This window comes from Hyaena hyaena, unplaced genomic scaffold, assembly GCF_003009895.1.
Source record: "Hyaena hyaena isolate Hyena2069 unplaced genomic scaffold, ASM300989v1 scaffold_127, whole genome shotgun sequence".
Taxonomy (NCBI): Eukaryota; Metazoa; Chordata; class Mammalia; order Carnivora; family Hyaenidae; genus Hyaena; species Hyaena hyaena.
The window spans coordinates 653,739-672,061 of NW_024080758.1; the positions used below are offsets into that span (position 1 = coordinate 653,739).

General features: G+C 57.3%; 1 protein-coding gene across 3 annotated transcripts in view; it reads left to right on the plus strand.

Annotated features, from left to right (window-relative positions):
* Positions 1 to 17,266, plus strand: part of SDCCAG8 (SHH signaling and ciliogenesis regulator SDCCAG8) — a 255,856-nt gene extending 238,590 nt beyond the window's left edge. For 2 of the 3 annotated variants that reach the window (XM_039237498.1, XM_039237496.1), the window contains 3 exons: positions 7,513 to 7,618; positions 7,733 to 7,802; positions 9,782 to 10,578. In XM_039237498.1, the coding sequence (XP_039093429.1) occupies positions 7,513 to 7,618; positions 7,733 to 7,802; positions 9,782 to 9,816 (211 nt within the window). In that variant the 3' untranslated portion in view covers positions 9,817 to 10,578. Of the gene's footprint in view, positions 1 to 7,512; positions 7,619 to 7,732; positions 7,803 to 9,781; positions 10,579 to 16,917 lie in introns of those variants that run through there. The other variant, XM_039237495.1, reaches the window with a different exon arrangement.
* The last annotated feature ends 1,057 nt before the right edge of the window (positions 17,267 to 18,323 follow it).

An 18,323-nucleotide genomic window follows, 5' to 3' on the forward strand; every position in this document is an offset into this window, starting at 1 on the left:
GTTCAGGAGCCAGTCTTCAGAGCCGGGGGTCTGAGCCCTGTGGACAGAAAAGGCGAGAGAGGAGGTGGCAAGGAGGCCTGGGAGCCAGGCAACCAGAGGTGGGCCACCGATGAGAGAAACACACACACACACACACACACTGTGACCTGGTCATCCTGGCCGGCAGCCTGAGCTCAGGCAGATGGCTGACTTCTGTGCCTCGCTTTTCTTACCCCCCAGACAATGCAGATGAGAGTTAACACCTACCGTTAGCTCTTGTGAGAGGGACCGCTCACCGGGAGTGATTGCGTACTTTACAGTCTAGTATTTGCACCTTTTACATCCATATGTTGGTTGAAAAGTGTTCTTCATTTCCATGAGGAAGCCCCTGTCCCAGTGAAATTGTGGGTCCGAGCATTTGAGAACCCTTCTCTAGAAAGGAGAGGGCAAAACTTTGCTGTAGCCCGTGGCCAAAGGAAGGGGTTCCAGTCTGAAAACATTTTAGGTTAAAAAACATTTACCCACACGCCCCCCAAACCAAGGGCAAAACAACACAAAAACAGAAAGGGGGGAAAACACCCCACTGTAGTCGGTAGGAAGCTCCTGGGTGAAGCTACTGAGTGGAACTCACACCTCTAATCAAGAACACGTGTATTTCTAGGGCTATTGGCTCCTCTGGAGGAGGAAGGGGGGCGGCCTGGAGAAAACCACATGGGAAGCAGCCCCATCGTGTTGGTACCAGGTTCACAAGTGTTCATTTGGTTATTATACCTCATCGTGTATTTATACACTGCATATATTTTGTATGTATCACATACAACATAAAAAAATTTAAATATATGTATTCACTCGCTTTCACAGTATTCATGGCAAACGAGTGTCTGAAGCACAGGACCAGAGCTGGCAGCTTGCACGGCTTCTGTTTTGCATAAGATCTCTTCCCCCGGCCCACTCAGCTCTATAAAGTTGTTTTGTATTTTACCACTTGCTCCATCTTATCCTGAAGTCTTGCATATTTAGAAAAAAAAAAAATGTTGGTTCTGATCACGCCTTCGGGGTGTGGCGGAGGGGATCGCTGTTGGATCAGTAGAGGGGGTGCAGCCCCCTTGGATCAGATCTGCATCCTGGGCTTCACAAACCCAGGCCCGCTGGTTCCCATGGTAACTGCGGCCCCACCCACCTGTGCGTTTGCACCTGGAGCCGGTGCACGTGCTGAGGCCTCTGCCCACAGAGGTGCAGCCGCTCTTCTCCCCAGCAAGCCCCGCTTCTGCCCAGTGCTGGTGGCTGGGCACCAGCAGGGCCTTAAGGAAATGGGCCCCTGCGATCAGGATGGAGAGCCCAGCCTGGGGCGCAGAGTGGCTGGGAGGGGCCTTCCTCTCTGCCCTCAGGGGTAGGTGGGCACCGGTTGCCTCACCAGGAGGCTCCCTGGGTACCATAACAGCCCAGTGCCGGGGAGGGGGGGGCACCTGGGAGGGACGGAATAGCTGCCGCGTCCAGAGAGGAGGTGCAGGCGCTGGGTAAGACGGTGCAAGTTAGGGACTGGGCTCCGGAATCTGAGGCTTCGCCTCTCCGTCCGAGTGGGGAGCCTGCGTGTGGTTTGCAGGCTGTCGGGGGCTCCTTCTCGCAGGCCGGCTGGAGGCAGGCTCCGAAGCAGGCCTGGTAAGGCCCCCCCACCCCCTCTCCCTCCTCCGGTTACCTCTGCCTTGTGCAGGAAGCCCCCAAACAGGGGAGCCAGGCAGAGGGAGAAATAGCAGCCTCTCCGAATGACCGTGAAGCTGAGACACGGGCATTGAGAACGCTCAGCCCTGTGAAGATCCGAGGGGTCCTGTCCAGGCCCTAGAGACCTCCAGGGCCAAGAACATAAGAGGTAGGGCAGCCAGGTGTCTGGGTGGCTGGAGATCAGGAGCCCCTGCAGGGCCGGGAAGGGGCGAGAAGACCAAAGGGTAAGTCAGGGTGCCCGGGTCTCCGTCAGAAGGCGCTCCCCCTGACTGGCCCTTGGCAGCCCGCCCCTGGCCAGTGCCTCATCGTCCATGCCAGCCCCCCAGGAAGCACGCTGTCACCTGGCTGCTTTTCTCAACAAACAGGCTCTCTGACTGGGGCCGAGCATGAAGGCTGCTGGGCAGGTGCGTCCCCCGCTCACCTGTCTGCCTTCTTGCCCCGGGGAGGAGGGTCCCAGCCTCTGTGGAGGGTGCCTTCCCGCCTTGGAGGCCCAGCTCTCTGGCCTGGAGGAACCCCTGCCTCTCCTGCGGCCTCCCTGCCACAGGCTCAAGCCCCTTCCAACCTCTGCAACCCTCTGGGCCCTTGCCCTCCGCGAAGCCCCTCTCCCGAATAGTCTCCCCTCTGCCTTCCCTATGATCAGGCTTCCACCACCCTCCCTGCCGACGGGGCAGGTGGCCGTGGGCGGGCACGTCCACAGCCCATTCCACAGCCAAGGCCCCCTCTTCCTCCGGGAAGGCCCCCTTGCCCGCTAAACCCCAGGTTCTCCTGTCCTGCCCATCTTCTGTCTCCGTGCCTGCTGGCCCATAAAGTGAGGCTGGTCATCAAGGCCCTGCACTGCTCTCTCACTGGCAGATGTGCTCAGCCAGGAAGCTCGTGGGGGGCTTGGATACCTGTATTTTTTTTAAGGTTTATTTATTTAGTTTGAGGGGCTGGGGAGGGAGAGAGAATCCCAAGCAGGCTGTGTGATGTTGGTGCTGAGCCCTATGTAGGGCTTGAACCCACAAACCAGGAGCTTGTGACCTGGGCCAAAATCAAGAGTCAGATGCTTAACCGACAGAGCCACCCAGTACCTGTATTTAAAAAAAATTTTTTTTTAATGTTTTATTTATTTCTGGGAGAGAGAGAGCATGAGCAGGGGAGGGTCAGAGAGAGAGGGAGTCACAGACTGAAACAGGCTCCAGGCTCTGAGCTGGCTGTCAGCACAGAGCCCGACGCGGGGCTCGAACCCACGAACCGCGAGATCATGACCTAAGCGAAAGTCGGACGCTCAACCGACTATGCCACCCAGGCGCCCCCCAGTACCTGTATTTTTAACCAACTTGAAAATCTCTGCAGGCTTCCCTGGGTGGATCTTGCCCCGAGTTCATGGCCTTGCCTCTCAGCAGGTTTGGCCTGAAATCCAGCCGGAGATCAGCCAGAGCTGTCCCAGACCCCAGGCCTCAACTGCTGGGGGTGGGAGGGTGGGGGGCGTCTCCCAGGTGCCTCCCCCTGGTTCTAGAGCCCCCACTGCAGGCCTGTCCCTCCTCCCATCCTCTCTCCCAGTGAAGGACACCACCACTGCCCAGACGACCAGGTTCGTATGTTAGTTTGGCCGCAGAGCTTGGCCGGGGCCAGCCCTGTGAGTGGCCTGCAGGCTGTGAGCCACACTGCCCAGCTCACGGTTCCCAAACAGCATGGCCTTTGCAGCCTCCCTTCTCATGGGGGTGGGGGGAGCCCCCTGCCCCTCCCAGACAACCCCCATTCTTCTTTTCACGTCCTGACGTGCTGGCTGAGTGGCCCCAACCAGCTGTGTATCCTTTTGTACCTGCGTTTCCTCCTCCTTAAAGCACAGATAACGAGTTTCCACCGGAGGGATTGTAGGCACTTAGCGCAGCACCTGGCCCATAGCCGGCGCTCAATAGATGATGATCTGTTTCCTTGCTGGGCACAAGCCCCCTCGGCCCCGCACTTGCTGGGTGCCCACTCGCTGTCCTGCTCCCAGGGCAGCACCTTTTCATTTCTAGCTGTTCTCTCCAGAATTGGCCGGGAGGCCCCCTGAAGGCAGGGACCGGTTGTAATTCTTGATATTCCCAGTATCTTGCTTGCCAAGGGTTGATTGGCTTGCGGAAATCACTCAGTGAATCGACCATCCATTAACAATAGTTAAAGAACACCAGGACCCTGGGGCGCTGGGGGGCTCAGTCGGTTCAGTGTCTGACTCTTGATTTCGGCTCAGGTCATGATCCCATGGTCCATGGGATTGAGCTCCACATTGGGCTCTGCCCTGACAGCATGGCGCCTGCTTGTGATTTTTTTTCCCCCTCTCTCTCTCTCAAAATAAATACACTTAAAAAACAAAAGACACCTGGGCCCTGCCTAGATGTGCCTCCAAGTTTGACCACTTCCTGTATGGCTTTGTGCACGTTGATTGAACATCTTAGCTTCAGTGTCTCATCTGTAAAATGGGGGTTAGATAATCACTGTGGAAGAATAAGCACAGGGCTCCGGATAAGCCATTGTTGGTGGTGGTGGCTGAACACGTGCACTTAGAAATACAAAAATGAGAGCAATTATCAGCATGGAAAATACTAGACAACTTCTGTGTCCTTGGACACCCCAAGATGGTTCTTCTAGGTGACGGCAATGAAATACCCATGAACAGAATATAGGCAGGGGGTTGCACAGTGTTTGGGGAAGGCTGTCCCCCCAAATAACCTTTTAATTATAAAAGCAGTGTCTTCCCAATATTCATAATAGGCCTTGAGAGAGCTGCTACTGAAATATGTTTCCTTAACAAAATCCCTTTGGTCTAAATCCTAGGTTTCTTTCTTTTACCTTTCTTTCTGTCTGTCTTTTAACAAATGTGGGTTTAGGTTTGCTGTTATTGTTGTTTTTACCTTTTCTGAGCTTGTGATGGACTTTGTTGTTGCTGCTCATGGAGTGCCGGAGTAGATGCTGACCCCAAACAACGTATCTTTTAAAGGGAGAAAAGCACCCCAGGATTGACTGCCTGGAGTGTTCAGGCAAAGCTAGTGGGGCCTTTGGCCTCGCTGAGGGAAGGCAGGGCCCTCCCGAGGCCCTGACTCCTCAGATCCGTGGTGTTCTGCCGCACAATCCAGGCAGCAGTTTCCTGCCCTGATGCCCAGCTCACGCCCAGGGACTTGATTCAGCCAGGCCGGGTGGGGCCTGGGCACTCTCATGTAATTGCCGCAGGGATCCGAAGCCTATGGTTTGCAAAACAGGCCAACAGAGCTGGAGCTCCGGGGGACTCCAGAGGGTCTAGGCTGTAACCCAGTGTGGCCGGCGCATGGCTGGCATTTTGTGCTCTGAGAGCAGGGTCTGGCTCAGCCCATAGCTCTGGATCAGGCAGCCACCTCTTTCTGGGAGCCCAGAAACACATACTGAAGCCATCAGTCCATAGGACTGTTTTCCCATTTGATCAAAGCACAGGGCAAGGGACCACATGGAGAAAGGCCACTCCTGGCGCCTTTGTTGCCTTTAAGCCTTAATGGTGTCATCTATTTATCACATGTTTCTTTTACATTTGTTTCCAGCAAGCATGAAGCCAGTGGGTTACTACCTCGCTAGCTTTTAGCCTTTGACCGTCTCCATACCCAGGACTTGATTGGAGGGGGAAAGCCACCGAGGGGTTAGACAGCTCAGCAGCTAATGATGATGCTTTTTGCCTGTCTGATTCAAATATCCAAGCATTAGATTGTGTGCTTCTCGAGGAAAAAAGGCTGCTCCCCCCGTCTCTGCATCTTCTACGGGACCCACTCCAGTGCTGGACAGCAGAAAAGCTGCTCAAATGAGTGGTGGCTGCCTGCATCTGTTGGAGGCTCAGCGTGGGCAGAATGCCTCTTCCCGGCTCCTACCCCCCGCCCCCGCCTCCAGCCTGCTGGCCGGCTTCTCCGGCGCCCTAGAATGCCCTGGCCCCGGGGCCCCTGGGTGGCTTAGTCGGTTAAGCGTCCGACTTTCGCTTAGGTCATGATCCCGCGGTTCGTGGGTTCGGGCCCCACGTCGGGCTCTGTGCTGACTGCCGGCTCAGAGCCTGGAGCCTGTTTCAGTCTGTGACTCCCTCTCTCTCTGACCCTCCCCTGCTCACGCTCTCTCTCTCTCTCTCTCTCTCTCTCCTAGAAATAAAAAACATTAAAAAAAAAATTAAAGAATGCCCTGGCCCCGCCCAGCTGCTCCTGGTCCGGGAGGCAATGCAGGGACACTCCTGTTTGATCGACGCCACTGGGGTGGTTCTGAGGCTGCTCTCAGGAGACACTGTCTCCGTGCGACTGTGGCAGTGACAGTGGGGACGGAGTGGGCTTCCCAACGCTGCAGTGCCCTGGCTTCACCAGGATTGGAGGAAGGGTAGCAGGGGCCGGAGGCATTACTGTCGTGTATACAGTACAGGAGCAGGAAAGCACCCACACTTGGACGGAAGATCCTCGTGTTCGGATCCGGGGGCCTGGGAGGCCGACCTGGGCCAGAGCAGCTGACCCCGGCCCTGAACAGCTACAGGCGCAGGAGGGAAGAACTAAGCCTTTGGCCCTTTCCTTGCTCTCTTTCTCCAGAAGTGGCAAACGGCTGGAGGCTAGTGGGCGGAGCATGGGCCTGTGGGCGGGGCCACACGGCGGCCTCCAGCGCAGGGGGCGGGGCGGGCTGTGTGAGCATGCGCCCTGCTGCCCGGGCGCCCGCCGCGGACGCTCGGTTTCCCGCCCGCTCCGGCTCCCGGCTCCTCGGGACCTTGAACTTGCAGGTGTGGAAAGTAGCCCGCGGCGTACGAGGAGGAGGGAACCGGGGTGGGGACTGGCAAGGATACACAGACTCCCTCGGAGGTTGAGAAGGGCGGGCAGTAGGTGCGGTCTTGGAAACGCCCCGGGCCGCACGTGGCACAGGCTTCCCGGAGGGAGGGCGCGAGTAAACCCAGAAAGCCGTTAGGGTAGCGGGGGTGCGGCTGTGTCAGCTGGTAGTGAGGGCGCGCGCCCACCCCTTACTTGTGCACCGAGCCCCCCGGCCCGCAGGGAGGCCCAGCCAGAGGGCGCCCCGACGCCGGGCACGGCGAGGTCACCGACTCGCTGTTGGGCGAGCAGCCCGGAGTTTGGAACGCATGCATCGCGAGCTTTGAAAATCCCCTTCCTGTGAAAGTACAAGTCCGTTTCACCGTTGCCGCTTCTGGCGGGTGAGGCCCGCGAGGAAGGGCGCATGACACATGCAGCTTCTTTCCAGAACGGTTGTGGGTAGTTGTGCAGCTCTAAATTCAGTCCAAGGCCCACGTTCCCAGGGGCGCGCGTGCTGCTGGCTGTAGGAAGCCGTCTGTGGACAAATGCGGATAATGGTTGGAGTGAATTAGCAAGTCTGGGGAGGAGGGCCCATCAGCAGAATGACAAATTTAGGATCTTTGAAGACAGCTGGTCAGCGATGCCGGCGCTCGTGATTGACTGAGTGATTAATACTGGAAAAGCCTTAGTTGAGCGTTTCCGTGGCCCCTCGCCCCCTCGCCCAGCCGGGGCGGTGCCAGCGCCGTCTCCGGTGAACATGGGGCGTTGAGGCCCCCCATCTTTGACGCTGGTGAGGTTAAGCGTGCAGTTTTCCTCCGCCTGTCCAACTGGTCTGGGGCTTTCCTGAGGGACAGCTCTGTTGCGAGGGCCCTGGATCCCCGTTCACGTCTGATACGATGCCTCACCGCCGAGCCCAGTGCCAGCTGCCAGCCCCGGGGTCCCGCACTTCCGGCTGGGGCTTCCCCCAAACGCAGACGCCGGAGAGCCGCGGTCGCCTCCCTCCCTGACGCGCACCCCCCCGTCCCTGGGCCCCGCCCTGACTCTGCCGTCCGTGTCTCTGCAGGCTGAAGCAGCTGGACAAGCACAGCCAGGCCACCGCCCAGCAGCTGGTGCAGCTTCTGCGGGAGAGGCAGAACCTGCAGGAGGAGATGGGGCGCCCGAGAGCGCAGGTACGGGGGGGGGGGGGGGGGGGGGGGAGCCGGCCGGGGGAGGGAGTCCTCATCCCCACCGCCCCCAGAGCGCGCGGGTCTGCATCCGGGGCTCTATCTCCTTCCTTTCTTCAGAGCTGCGTCTTAACCAGTAACCCGGCTGGGGAGTTCCTGAAGACTGTGCTGGGCACACTGGGGGACACAGGTATGTGGGCCGTGGGCCTGCCCCCTTCGGGGGTTGAGTCTGTGCGGGAGAACAGACCCGCAGGCCACAGATGCCGCTGCGGACGGGCGCGGGTGGTGGAAGGGTGGGGAGGGTGTGGGCAGGCTTCCTGGAGGAGGCGGCTTTGGGCTTCCCCGGAGGATGCAGACGCTCGGAATCTGGTGAGGAGAGAGATGCGGCCCGCCCCTGGGAGGGGGGCACTGTGAGCGAAATGCCGGAGGCCTGCCCCAGGTCTGCTACCTCCTGACCGAGTGCTCACAGGCGGCCGGCTGGGCTGCGATACAGAAGGTGCCCTTGAACGAGCCTGCAAGACTGATTGTTGTCTCCCTTTCTCAGAGAGGGAAACTGAGGCTCAAACAAGCCTGTCCAGCTAGCAAGTAGTGCAGTGTCCTGCCTCATGCTGACCCCACAGCCCAGGACTTCCCGGGTGAGGTTAGCTCTGGGGAAAGAGAACATCCGGGTGAATTTGGAGTGAGATAGGCGACCCTGCGCTCCTAGATTGCTTCTCTTCCGTCAGACAAGCCGTTCTTTTTGCCCCATGAAGCAATTTGTTAGGATGACGGGGTGGCCCGTGGGCTGGCCCTGGTCTCGGCCTTGGATTCAGATTGCAGCCAGGTGCCCGTGAGGCCCGGGAGCACAGCAGTGCTCAGGGTGAGTCACGGGAACACCATCTGTGGAGAAGAAAAGGATGGGAAACTCTCATAATGCTTCCAGAATAACCCTGAGCCCGACGGGCAACGGGATCCGCTCTCCTCTGGGTGAATTTTCCCACCCAGCACAGGCAGTCCTTGCTAAGGGCTCATTTCTCCAGGTAGCAAGTGAACACCTCCAAGGCCCGGGGTTGGGGACCGGCGTCCACTGGGCCCCCGGTGCCACTGACGCTGTCACCCCACAGACCACAGTCTGGCAGGCTTGCACACAGAAAAGCATGAGGAGTGCGGGTCCTGGGGCCGCGTTCACACAGCCCGAGGCGCAGGGCCCAGGGATCTGCGTGTTAAGCATCTCTTGGAGTAATTCTGAGGGACCCTCTGCAGTGATCGGAGGCGGAGAGAGCAGGGTTCCAGACTGCGCCGGTGGCGTGTGTGGTGAGGCTCAGCAAGAATCTCTTGCACCCAGTAGGTCCAAGAAATGTCAGGGCCTTCCCCCTCCCCTCCCCTCCCTTCCCAGGAATGGAGAAGGTCCAGGAGAAGCCCAGGGATGGCAGAGGCCATGGGGCGGCCCGTGGCGCCCTCCCCTGCACCTCTCAGACGGGCCGGCGCTTCCTGCTGCCCCCGTGGGGGCCGCGACCTGCCGGGGTGGGTCCCGCGGGAGACCCTGTGTGGCGCCAGCCAAGGGTTGGGGCCACCGGCACACCAGTGAGGAACAGGGACCCCCGGCAGGAGTGAATCCTTTGGCTCCAGAAGCCAAGCGGCCACTTTAGGACGCAGAGCTGGGAGGGCTTCTGTACCAGCACATGGCAGCCTCGGGGTTCTGGACTGGATCGTTACCAGGAGGGTTTCCCTTTTAACTCCCCATCTGCCTACCTTGCGGCCACTCAGATCTTAACATGGACCATCACTGCTCAGAAGCCTCTTCCAGGGCTTAAAAAACCTGATAATTACCAAATGGATTGCAAAATTTTCATAAAATGCGTTAAAAAAACCAAACAAACCCAACCTCAAAAAGTCCTCAGAAAACCGAGCAGGCCTTTCTTCTCTTGCCTGAAGCAGCGGAGATGATTTGACCATCCTGAGTTATCTGATAGCAGCCATCTGGCTCCTCTCTAAAGGGGCCTTTCAGATTCACAGAGTGCATTTGGAGTTATTTTAATATGAACGTGACAAAAGGAATTTCATGGAGGGAGCACTGGCTTTCAGGAGCAAATCCTAGTGTTCAAAGAAGAGGTAGGGGTCCAGGTTTGCAAGCTCTCTGCTGACTATCTAAGCCAAAGGCCTGCTCTCTCTACCCACGGGTGCCATTAGACCTACTTCAGCCACAGAATAAGCTGGAATTGTGAGTTTCGCCTCCAAGCCTGGAAGTGAACAAGACCGTGTGCCCCCAGCGGGGACGTCAGACAACACGGCCTGCCAAGGGTCCTGGAGAGATCGGCCACAGTCCCTGTCTTCCTGGAGGGAGACTGGATCATCTCTGGGTTAGGGATGGTTTGCCAAAGGCTTCCGTTTTCTCAGCCTGGATGAATTAAGCATACTGACTTAATTTTGTATGTCACATTCTGAAAGTCTTTGTCCACCCAGAACCCCGAAGAGAACGGAGACTTCCTGGCCTGGCCAGCTGCCCCCAAGCTGAGTCCCATCCCTCTGATCTGCTCCCAGGTACCGAGCGCTGGGCCCTGGAGCAGGGGACAGGGCTTGGGTTGGCCTGTGGCCTCTGACAGGAAACAGCTAGGCTTGTTTAGAAGGCTCTAGTATCCTACGTCGCTTCTGCTTCAGTTCTGGAACGTGGACAGCGCCTGGCAAAGGGAGCTGGTCACAGTCGTAACCAGGCTGCAGTGACATTTCTAACCGCAAGGATTCCCGTCCTCCCCTCAAACGCTGCTACGGTGCAGGGAGCCGGTCTGCTGTGGGGTGCGGGGTTCAGGCCCGGCACGGGGTGCTGACCGCTAATCTGCCTTGATCTTAGTGTGACTAAAAACGATGGCTTTATTATTCTCCTACCTCACTCTGCAGGTGGGGGATTCTAGAAAATGGCTTGAGAGAGAGAGAGAGAGAGAGATTGGTTATAAGCAGGGGAGGGGCAGAGAGAGGGGGAGACAGAATCCAAAGCAGGCGCCAGGCTCTGAGCTGTCAGCACAGAGCCCAGTGTGGGGCTCAAATTCACAAACATCGAGATCATGACCTGAGCTGAAGTCGGACGCTTAACCGATTGAGCCCCCAGGCGCCCCTAGCAAAGGGCTTTTTTTTTTTTTAATATAATTTATTGTCAGACTGGTTTCCATATAACACCCAGTGCTCCTCCCAACAAAAGGCTTTTACTAAAATGTCTTAAAAGGGCTGTGCTGGTCCCTGTGGAGAAACAGAGCCTGAAGACCCTCACCCAGCCTGACTGCAGACAGGGCCCTGAGTGTCTCCAGGTGCCACCAGTGGCTTGTTACAGGCCTTGTTACAGGGCTGGGCACCCGCCCTCCCGCCTCTTCTGGGGCAAGGGAGACCGTGGTAGCGGTGGTGTGGGGCTGGTGTCCAGGCGAGGAAGCCGGGCCCCGGGGCGGGCAGCTGGGAGCAGTGGTCTGCCACCCAAAGCCTGGGCTTCTAACCTCTGGCCAGGGAGGGAGGCACCAGGTGGTGAGGGGATCAGCGTCTTTTCTTGGGTTTTACACGCCAGGGGAGTGTTTATGAACTCACTGGGCAACAGCTCGGGGTCCAGCAGATTTGTGTTTTCTGGTCCCCGCCGCCTTGGCCGCCACCTGTAGGGCCCCGTCCTCAGTGCTGCGTCCAGGGAGGAGCTCCCTTTCCATCCCTGCAGTTGAAGGGCTTGTGTGCAGGAAGCAACCTGAGACTGACTTACCAGTGATGAATCAGTTGGTCCTGTGACTTTTGCGCATTTTCGGCAGTGAACTGACTTTCTAATTTGATTCAAACTTGTGCGGGGCTCCAGCAGCCTTACTCGATTAAGTTCAAAGCCACGGACATTATCCCATTCCACCAAAGGACCCCAAGCAAGAGAGCCGAACCGAGACGACGGGCAGGCCAGGCTCGTCTGTGCCCTGACGCAAGGGCGGGGCGGCCTCAGAAATGTCAGCCTGACCCAGGGTCGCCAGGCTGGGGTCCGGCTGAGGAGGAGTGCCCGAGGGGCGCCCAGGACGGCACCGGGAGGTGCGCGCAGGATGGCCGGGGTCCTTCCCGAGTCCTGGGGGCTGCGCCCGGCTCACGTGGGTGCCTCCCTGGAGTTAGCTACCTGTAGGACAGATGGTGCCTGGATAGAACAGCAAATACACTGAATAAAATAAATTAAAAAAGCCTCCTCCTGAACCAAGATTTGTTGGAAAGAATTCTAAATAGATGAAAACAAACAATTTGATTTCAACCAAATTGTTGTTTTTTTGTTTTTATCCTGATTTTCACCCGAATTGTCAGTCTCAAAAATAAACACTGATACATTCCCAGAAAATATTTTTCAAATAAAAACTGACTCTGTTAAAGTTTGCCCTGATTCTTTCAAAACTGTGTACGAGACACTGTCAACCAAAGTGACTTGCATATTTTTTTAAATACACTTGAACATATGCAGCTAAAATGTCATTAACTCCCTGCTGCCTGAGTGGTTTTCAAGAGTGACACGAGCCCCCGGTGCTGTGTTTCTGACATCAGGGCCTCTCGACCCTCAGGCAAAACTTCCCCAAGCAACTCAAATTGCCTACTTTAACTTCCGTTTTGTTTTTCTGTTTTTTGGGGTGTTTTGTTTTGTTTGGTTCACTGAAGGCCCCGTGTGTGATTAACGTTGAAAAGCACATAAGGCTTCACTGAAACCAGACCCGCTATTCCGTCAGCAGTTCACTTTGTCCAGGAGCGAACCGTGTCGGAGTAAGGCTCGTGGAAGAAAAATAAATAGGATTTTCTGGTGCTGCAGATACCCTTGCTCCGCTTGCTGCTTCCTGAGTCAGTACAGTTTGCGATAGAAATTCACAATCAAGATTTTAAAGGGAGCTAAATATTTTAATCCAATCAGACAAGTGAACAAAACACTGAATATTACATGGAGCCGAGAGAAGTGGCTCTTGCCTTTAAAAGACTGCAGTTCCGTCACATTACAACCCCAAATGTCAATGTTGTCTTTATTTCTAACGCTTTCAAACACGAGGCAGCCAGAGGCTCCACTCTCTGCTGTTGGTGACACTGTCTGTCCTTTGGGAATTCTTCAAGTCTATTTGCCATGGAAACATGGTTCCTGTGACACACAGACACCTGCCCGTGGGCAGAGAAGGTTCTCATGACTTGCGGGATCCCGGGCAGATGGAGGACAACCAAGTCAGACGGCATGAGCTCTGGGACCCCTGTGTCCCTGGAGCTCCGGGGAGGGGTGGGGGGGGCGGCCTGGCAGTCTGACCCCTGCGGCCTCCCCACCCATCCCCCCAGGCCACGCATCCCCAGTCCAGCTGGAGATGCTGTTGGCCCACCTTCGTTCAGCAGGGATGGCCTTCCTGCGTCTACCTCTTCCTTTCTCTGGCTTCTACAGCCCCTTCCCTCTGTGGGGCCCATGGCAGAGAGCCAGGCATGTGGTGCAGGGAAGCCGGGGCTCTGACCCCTGCCTACACAGGCCTGGTGTCGTCAGGGGCCCTGGGGCCCGCCTGGTGTGCCGCGACCTTGCCGTGAACTCCGGCCCGCTTTGCAGCTGCCGATGGCCTGGTTCCAGGGAAGGCCATGCCGGAGCCGGGGGTTGAGGCAGAGTTTGGGTCACTTTGCTGACCCAGAGGCTGCCCATCGATGGCCCGAGTCTTGGGGGGGAAGGCCCACCACGTTCCACGACGTTCTGCGGAGGACCGGTGAGGCCACCTTCCTCCTGAGCAAATTGGTGGCTGCCCGCAGCTCATGTGACGTGTGAGTGCCCGCTGGCCTCCCAGATCCGACTTCTGCTTGGTCCCACAGACAGCAAACCTGGTGGCTTCTGTGCTCCTTCGCCGGGCGGGTCACAAGAGCATTAACCGGCCTGGACTTCGAGGTCCAGCTGCCAAAGTTCAAATCGCAGCTCTGTACCACTCCTGGTAAATTATTTACCTTTCCTATCACTTGGGTCCTACTCAAAACCAAAATCGAAAAACAAGCAAAAAGCCTTAATAATAGAACCAGCTTCCCTTGAAGAGTCAGCCCCCGCATCATGCCGGCTCCCACACGGTGACCGTGAAGCCAGCCCGGTTGGCGCGAAAGGGCCACTGGATCCATCATTCGGCATCCTTTCTGTCCGGATGGGAAAATAAGGCCTGGAGAAATGAAGTGCACAGAACTGGGAAGTGAACGGCAGGGAAAAATACTCGAGAAAGTGGTTCAGCCCCTGGGCCGCGGGCTGCCTGGACGGGGCGGGTGTCCATCCGGCTCCCCCAGGGCAGAGACTGCAGCCAGGCCCTGGCTCCCCAGCAGCAGGTACTGGTGGCTTCTCTGGAACACAGGACACGGCTCTAAAATGCCCCCAGCTGCAGGCGGGAAAGGGGCTCTTCCCTCTCTGGGTAAAAACAGATGCTTTCAGAGGCACAAGGAACAGGACCACTGTTTTTTCATGTTTATTTCTGAGAGAGAGCAGGGACGGACAGAGAGAGGGACAGAGGATCCCTGTCAGGGGATCGAGTGGGGCTCGAACACACGAACTCGAACACACGAACTGTCAGATCATGACAGGAGCCCAAGTTGGATGATTAACCATTTGAGCCACCCAGGCACCCCAAACAGGACCATTTTTTGACCTGGCCACACAGAGGCAGAAAATACGCAAATGAGTGAGGCAGGTGGGGGTGCTGCATTTGCAAGGAGGGGTGGCTGGGGAGAGGCGGAGTGGAGTCTGCAGGGAAAGGGCATAGATGGAAACGTGGGTCGGGCTGAAGCTGGGCGAGCACGTTCTGTGAGTAGGGGCGAGGTGGGCTGTGCGCTCCCTGGGTCCTGGGCTGGGCTGGGCTGGGCTGGGGAACAAAGCGGCAGAAAAGGCTCTGCTCGACCCCACAGCGGGGTTGCCTGCGAACAGTTCATGTCACCCAGAGAGTCTGCATTTAAAGTCCAACTTCAGAAAGAAACACGTCAGGGTTTGTGGAGAGAAGGCTCTAGTAGGATTTAAAAGGAGAACAAAGAACACGGGGAAGCCATAGCAGGCGTGTGGACGGGGCGCACTTGTGTTGCCTGCGGACAGCATTCTTCTAGAAGACCGGTGGCCAGGGTGCCCTGTCCCAGAGGGCAGCCACGGACCAGAGCGGATGTGGCCACACCACCCAGCCAGGCCACAGCAAGGGGCCTTAGCATGAATTGAAAGGCACAGGCCGGGGAGACGGTGGCCGAGGGCTCAGTGTTACACGGGCACGTGCACCCTCACCGTCCCTCACAGCCAGACCCGGCCCAGGGTGCGGTGCACCGCGCACCCAGCTTTCTGGAAGTCGGCAAGGCCAAGCTCCCTCAGAAGTGAGGGCAGACGGGCAGCTCTGGGGCCGTAACCAACGCCTCCTCGGGAGGGGGAGGCATGAACCGTTCTCTACTAAAGAGCCAGCAAGCCAACGGCAGCACTTGAGCGGGGCAGGTAGAGACCAAGCAGTGACGTCATCGGTGAGTTAGTCCTTCAGGTATTTGCCGAGGGCGGGGCAGCCGTGGGCGCCGGGGACCGGGCGTGAAAAGCAAGCACCCCAACAGGCCAGTCAGGACGGGCCTGCGCTGGGACCCAGTACAGTACCAAGCCAGCGAGGGGGTAGTGACGGGATTTGCTCCAGGGAGAGGCCGGTCACGTCGGGGACCTCCCACGGGGCCGGGGCGCCGGTTCCGGGGTGCAGCCTGTGCTCCATGAGCCAACGGCCCGGGCACAGGCACCACGGAGACTCACACGAGCGACGCCGGCTCCCTCGAGCTCGGTTTAAATTCATTCCTGCAACGCGTCCCCCACTTCAGGTCTTTACCCCTCCTCTACCGTGCGTGTCGTGGGGGGGGGGTGTCTTCTACCCCAAGTCCCTGTCGCGGTTTCCGCGTATCCTTGTACTCAGAGGCGAACCTTGGGTCTCTGAGGTCGGGACGCGAGCCGCTGTCCAGGGAGCGCCCGGCCCACGGCCCGCAGTCCCCGGGCGGCCCCAGGTCTGGTGGAGACACTGACCCCGCGAGCTGGTGGCCGCCTCTGGGCTGAGTATTCCCGAGGGTGGAAAGGAGCCCTTTCTGCAAGGGTTCTGCTCTGAAGAGGCCAGAAGCCCCCCCCCTACGCCCCCCTCCGGCCCTACGAGGAGGCCCCGAGCCCCAACCCCCCCCCCCCCAGGGCTGCACACCCACATCGCCTTCCTACTCCCGTGCCTTGGCCCCACCCTGCGTTCGGAGCGAGGTGGGCTGTGCCCGTGACCTAATGGCCCTTTTCCTTACAGACGTGCTCACGGGGAAGGCACACCGTCTGTGTCACACACCCCGAGAAACCTACCTGACACGCACACGTTATCTTTTTGCATTTTCTGAAAGAGGCAACAGACGGGTTTTCCTATTTCTCCTGCGCACATTCTGGTCTTTCACTCACCGCCCTGCCTTGGAAATCCTCAATTGTGGCCAAAACTACGTTCCCAGGAGCCCCTGCCCCACGCGTCTTTCTGGAAGATGGCTTCCAGCCAGCCAGAGCCGGCTGCCCGGCGTCCCGGGGACCCCCCCTCCTCGAGGTCCAGGACGAGCTCACTCGTCTTCCCGCGCGCGAAGGTGGGGAGGTGCAGCAGGTGCCCTGATCTGTGGCGTGGAACCACGGGCCGCGGTTCCCCGGACGCTTGCGGACATGGTTTGAGCCGCCCCAGCGCCGGACAGGGCAGACGACAGTAGTCACTGCGTCACTAACCCGTGGCTCTCTCACCCCGATCTGCGGGAGCTAGTTCTGAAACATTTATTCCCGTTCAAAACTAAGAGGCCAGATACACGGACTTCCCTCCTCCAGCACGTGGGAGGCGGCCTCCATGGGAAAATGCCGGGGTGTGTGTGTTGTAATAAATTGCAGCTGAAAATTTGGGGGTTTTAGCTCGTTTTGATCTCACTAGGAATTTCTTAGGGACGCTTGGCCTACATCCTGTTTTTTGTTCTGGCTTCACCAGCTGTAATGTCTGAGCAGTTGTCGGTCCGGCACGAATCAGGGTCTCCTTTCCTGGGCAGAGAAGTGGTCGCCCTGCAGCCAAGTGCCATCGTCGGACTGCCTTACTCCCGAGACAGACGTCTGCAGTACAGACGCGGTCACATTTAGAGCCTTAAAGCAGGTCCCCTGCAGGTCTTCTCTGACAAGGGCTGTGATCCGAGGTCGGGGGGAAGCACGAGCTTTTCGTGCAGTTGGTTCCATACAATTTCTGTATTTTTAGCAAAAGAATGTCTTCCTCCTTAGGAGAGGCACCTGCACCAGCGAGAAGACAAATCACAGTGAAGAACGTGATCTATTTAAACTTACTTTTTATTATCATTTTTTTTTCCAGTTACCCAGCATGCCACAATCTGATTGCTGACCTGGATGAAACAGAGTGAAATAAATGGTTTACAAAGAGATATTTACATTCATCTGATTTGTTCGTGAGATGCCACAGCGCACCGCGACCTTCCCGGTGGCCGGCGCCCCGGTGGCAGCGGGCGGCCAGGTCAGCCGCGCCCACTGCCCAGCGGCGTCGGTGTGGCCGGGCAGCCTGCGGCCCAGTCAGGGCGCCGCACCAGGACACCTCCTGCAGTTACGTTTGCAGAAATGGCTTGAAGTTAACTATGTTTTGATAAATCTGCTCATTTGTATCCTGTTAACACATGTGAATTTCAATAAATGAACTTTTTTAAAGACCTGAATTGAAGCGTTTCCTTTTTACCTTGTAGTGATGAACGAAACACACCAAAAAGGCACATATTTTAACTAGGCCAAAGGTTGGTTATTAAGGACCAGACTTTCTTCCCGTCACTGGCGTTTCTCTCCCTCTTCGCGAGCTAGACACCGTCCCTCCACTTCTTGCGCTCCAATCAACGTCCCGTCCGGCTCCGTCATTTACCGTCCTGCTACCTCGCACACAGTCAGGAGACCCCAGAAAGCACTGCTCACCTGTCCGCCCACCGCCAGCAACAAAACCAGACCAGAAAGCCTCTTGGGCCTGGCGGTGTCGGGTTTCTTCTACAATGTGCGGTGTTTGAGAGGAGCCTGAACACGTGCTCCGTGAGAGTACAGAACCGACTTGGCGTTCTAGCAGATGTCTGTAAACAGATCACTGTTATAGCTTCGGAGGGTGTTTCTACTGGACACAGTGAGGCCCTCTGTCGCCAGAAAGGAATGAAGATGGGTGCTGAGGATGCTGGGTTGTCTCTGAGGAGGACAACGAGACACCGCGGGCCGCTGGCAGGACAGGGCCCTGACCTCAGGCCGCTCTCCCAGCGGGCGACGCAGCGCCCTCGCCCTCCGCGTGCCTCACCCGTGCCTCTCAGGACGGCCGGGGACCCGGCGCTGGGGGCGGTGGGATGGGACGCACGCAAAGGCCGTCGAAGTGTCTCTCGAGCGCGGACAAGGTTCAAGCCTGAAAGAGCAGAACGTCTATTTGGATCCAGTTTTCGATCTCCTCAGATGTGCTAGACATAAAGGGCGTCACGGAAGGTATGTTAATTGTCCCTAATTCTGTTTCAGGAATACAGTAAATAAATGACACAATATTCTAAAAATAGCACCTTTAAAGAACTGTAAGAGGTCATTTCGTCTTAGCCTCCTGGACCTGTCAGTCCCAGTGGTTCTGAGAGACGAGCAGGACGAATGCCCTCGGATTTGGCTGGGTGACATACACGTGCATGCCTGACTCACTTTGGTCCCAAAGCCGGTCCTCTACTTAGCTCAGTCCCAGGAGCCAAGTGTCTACCATAG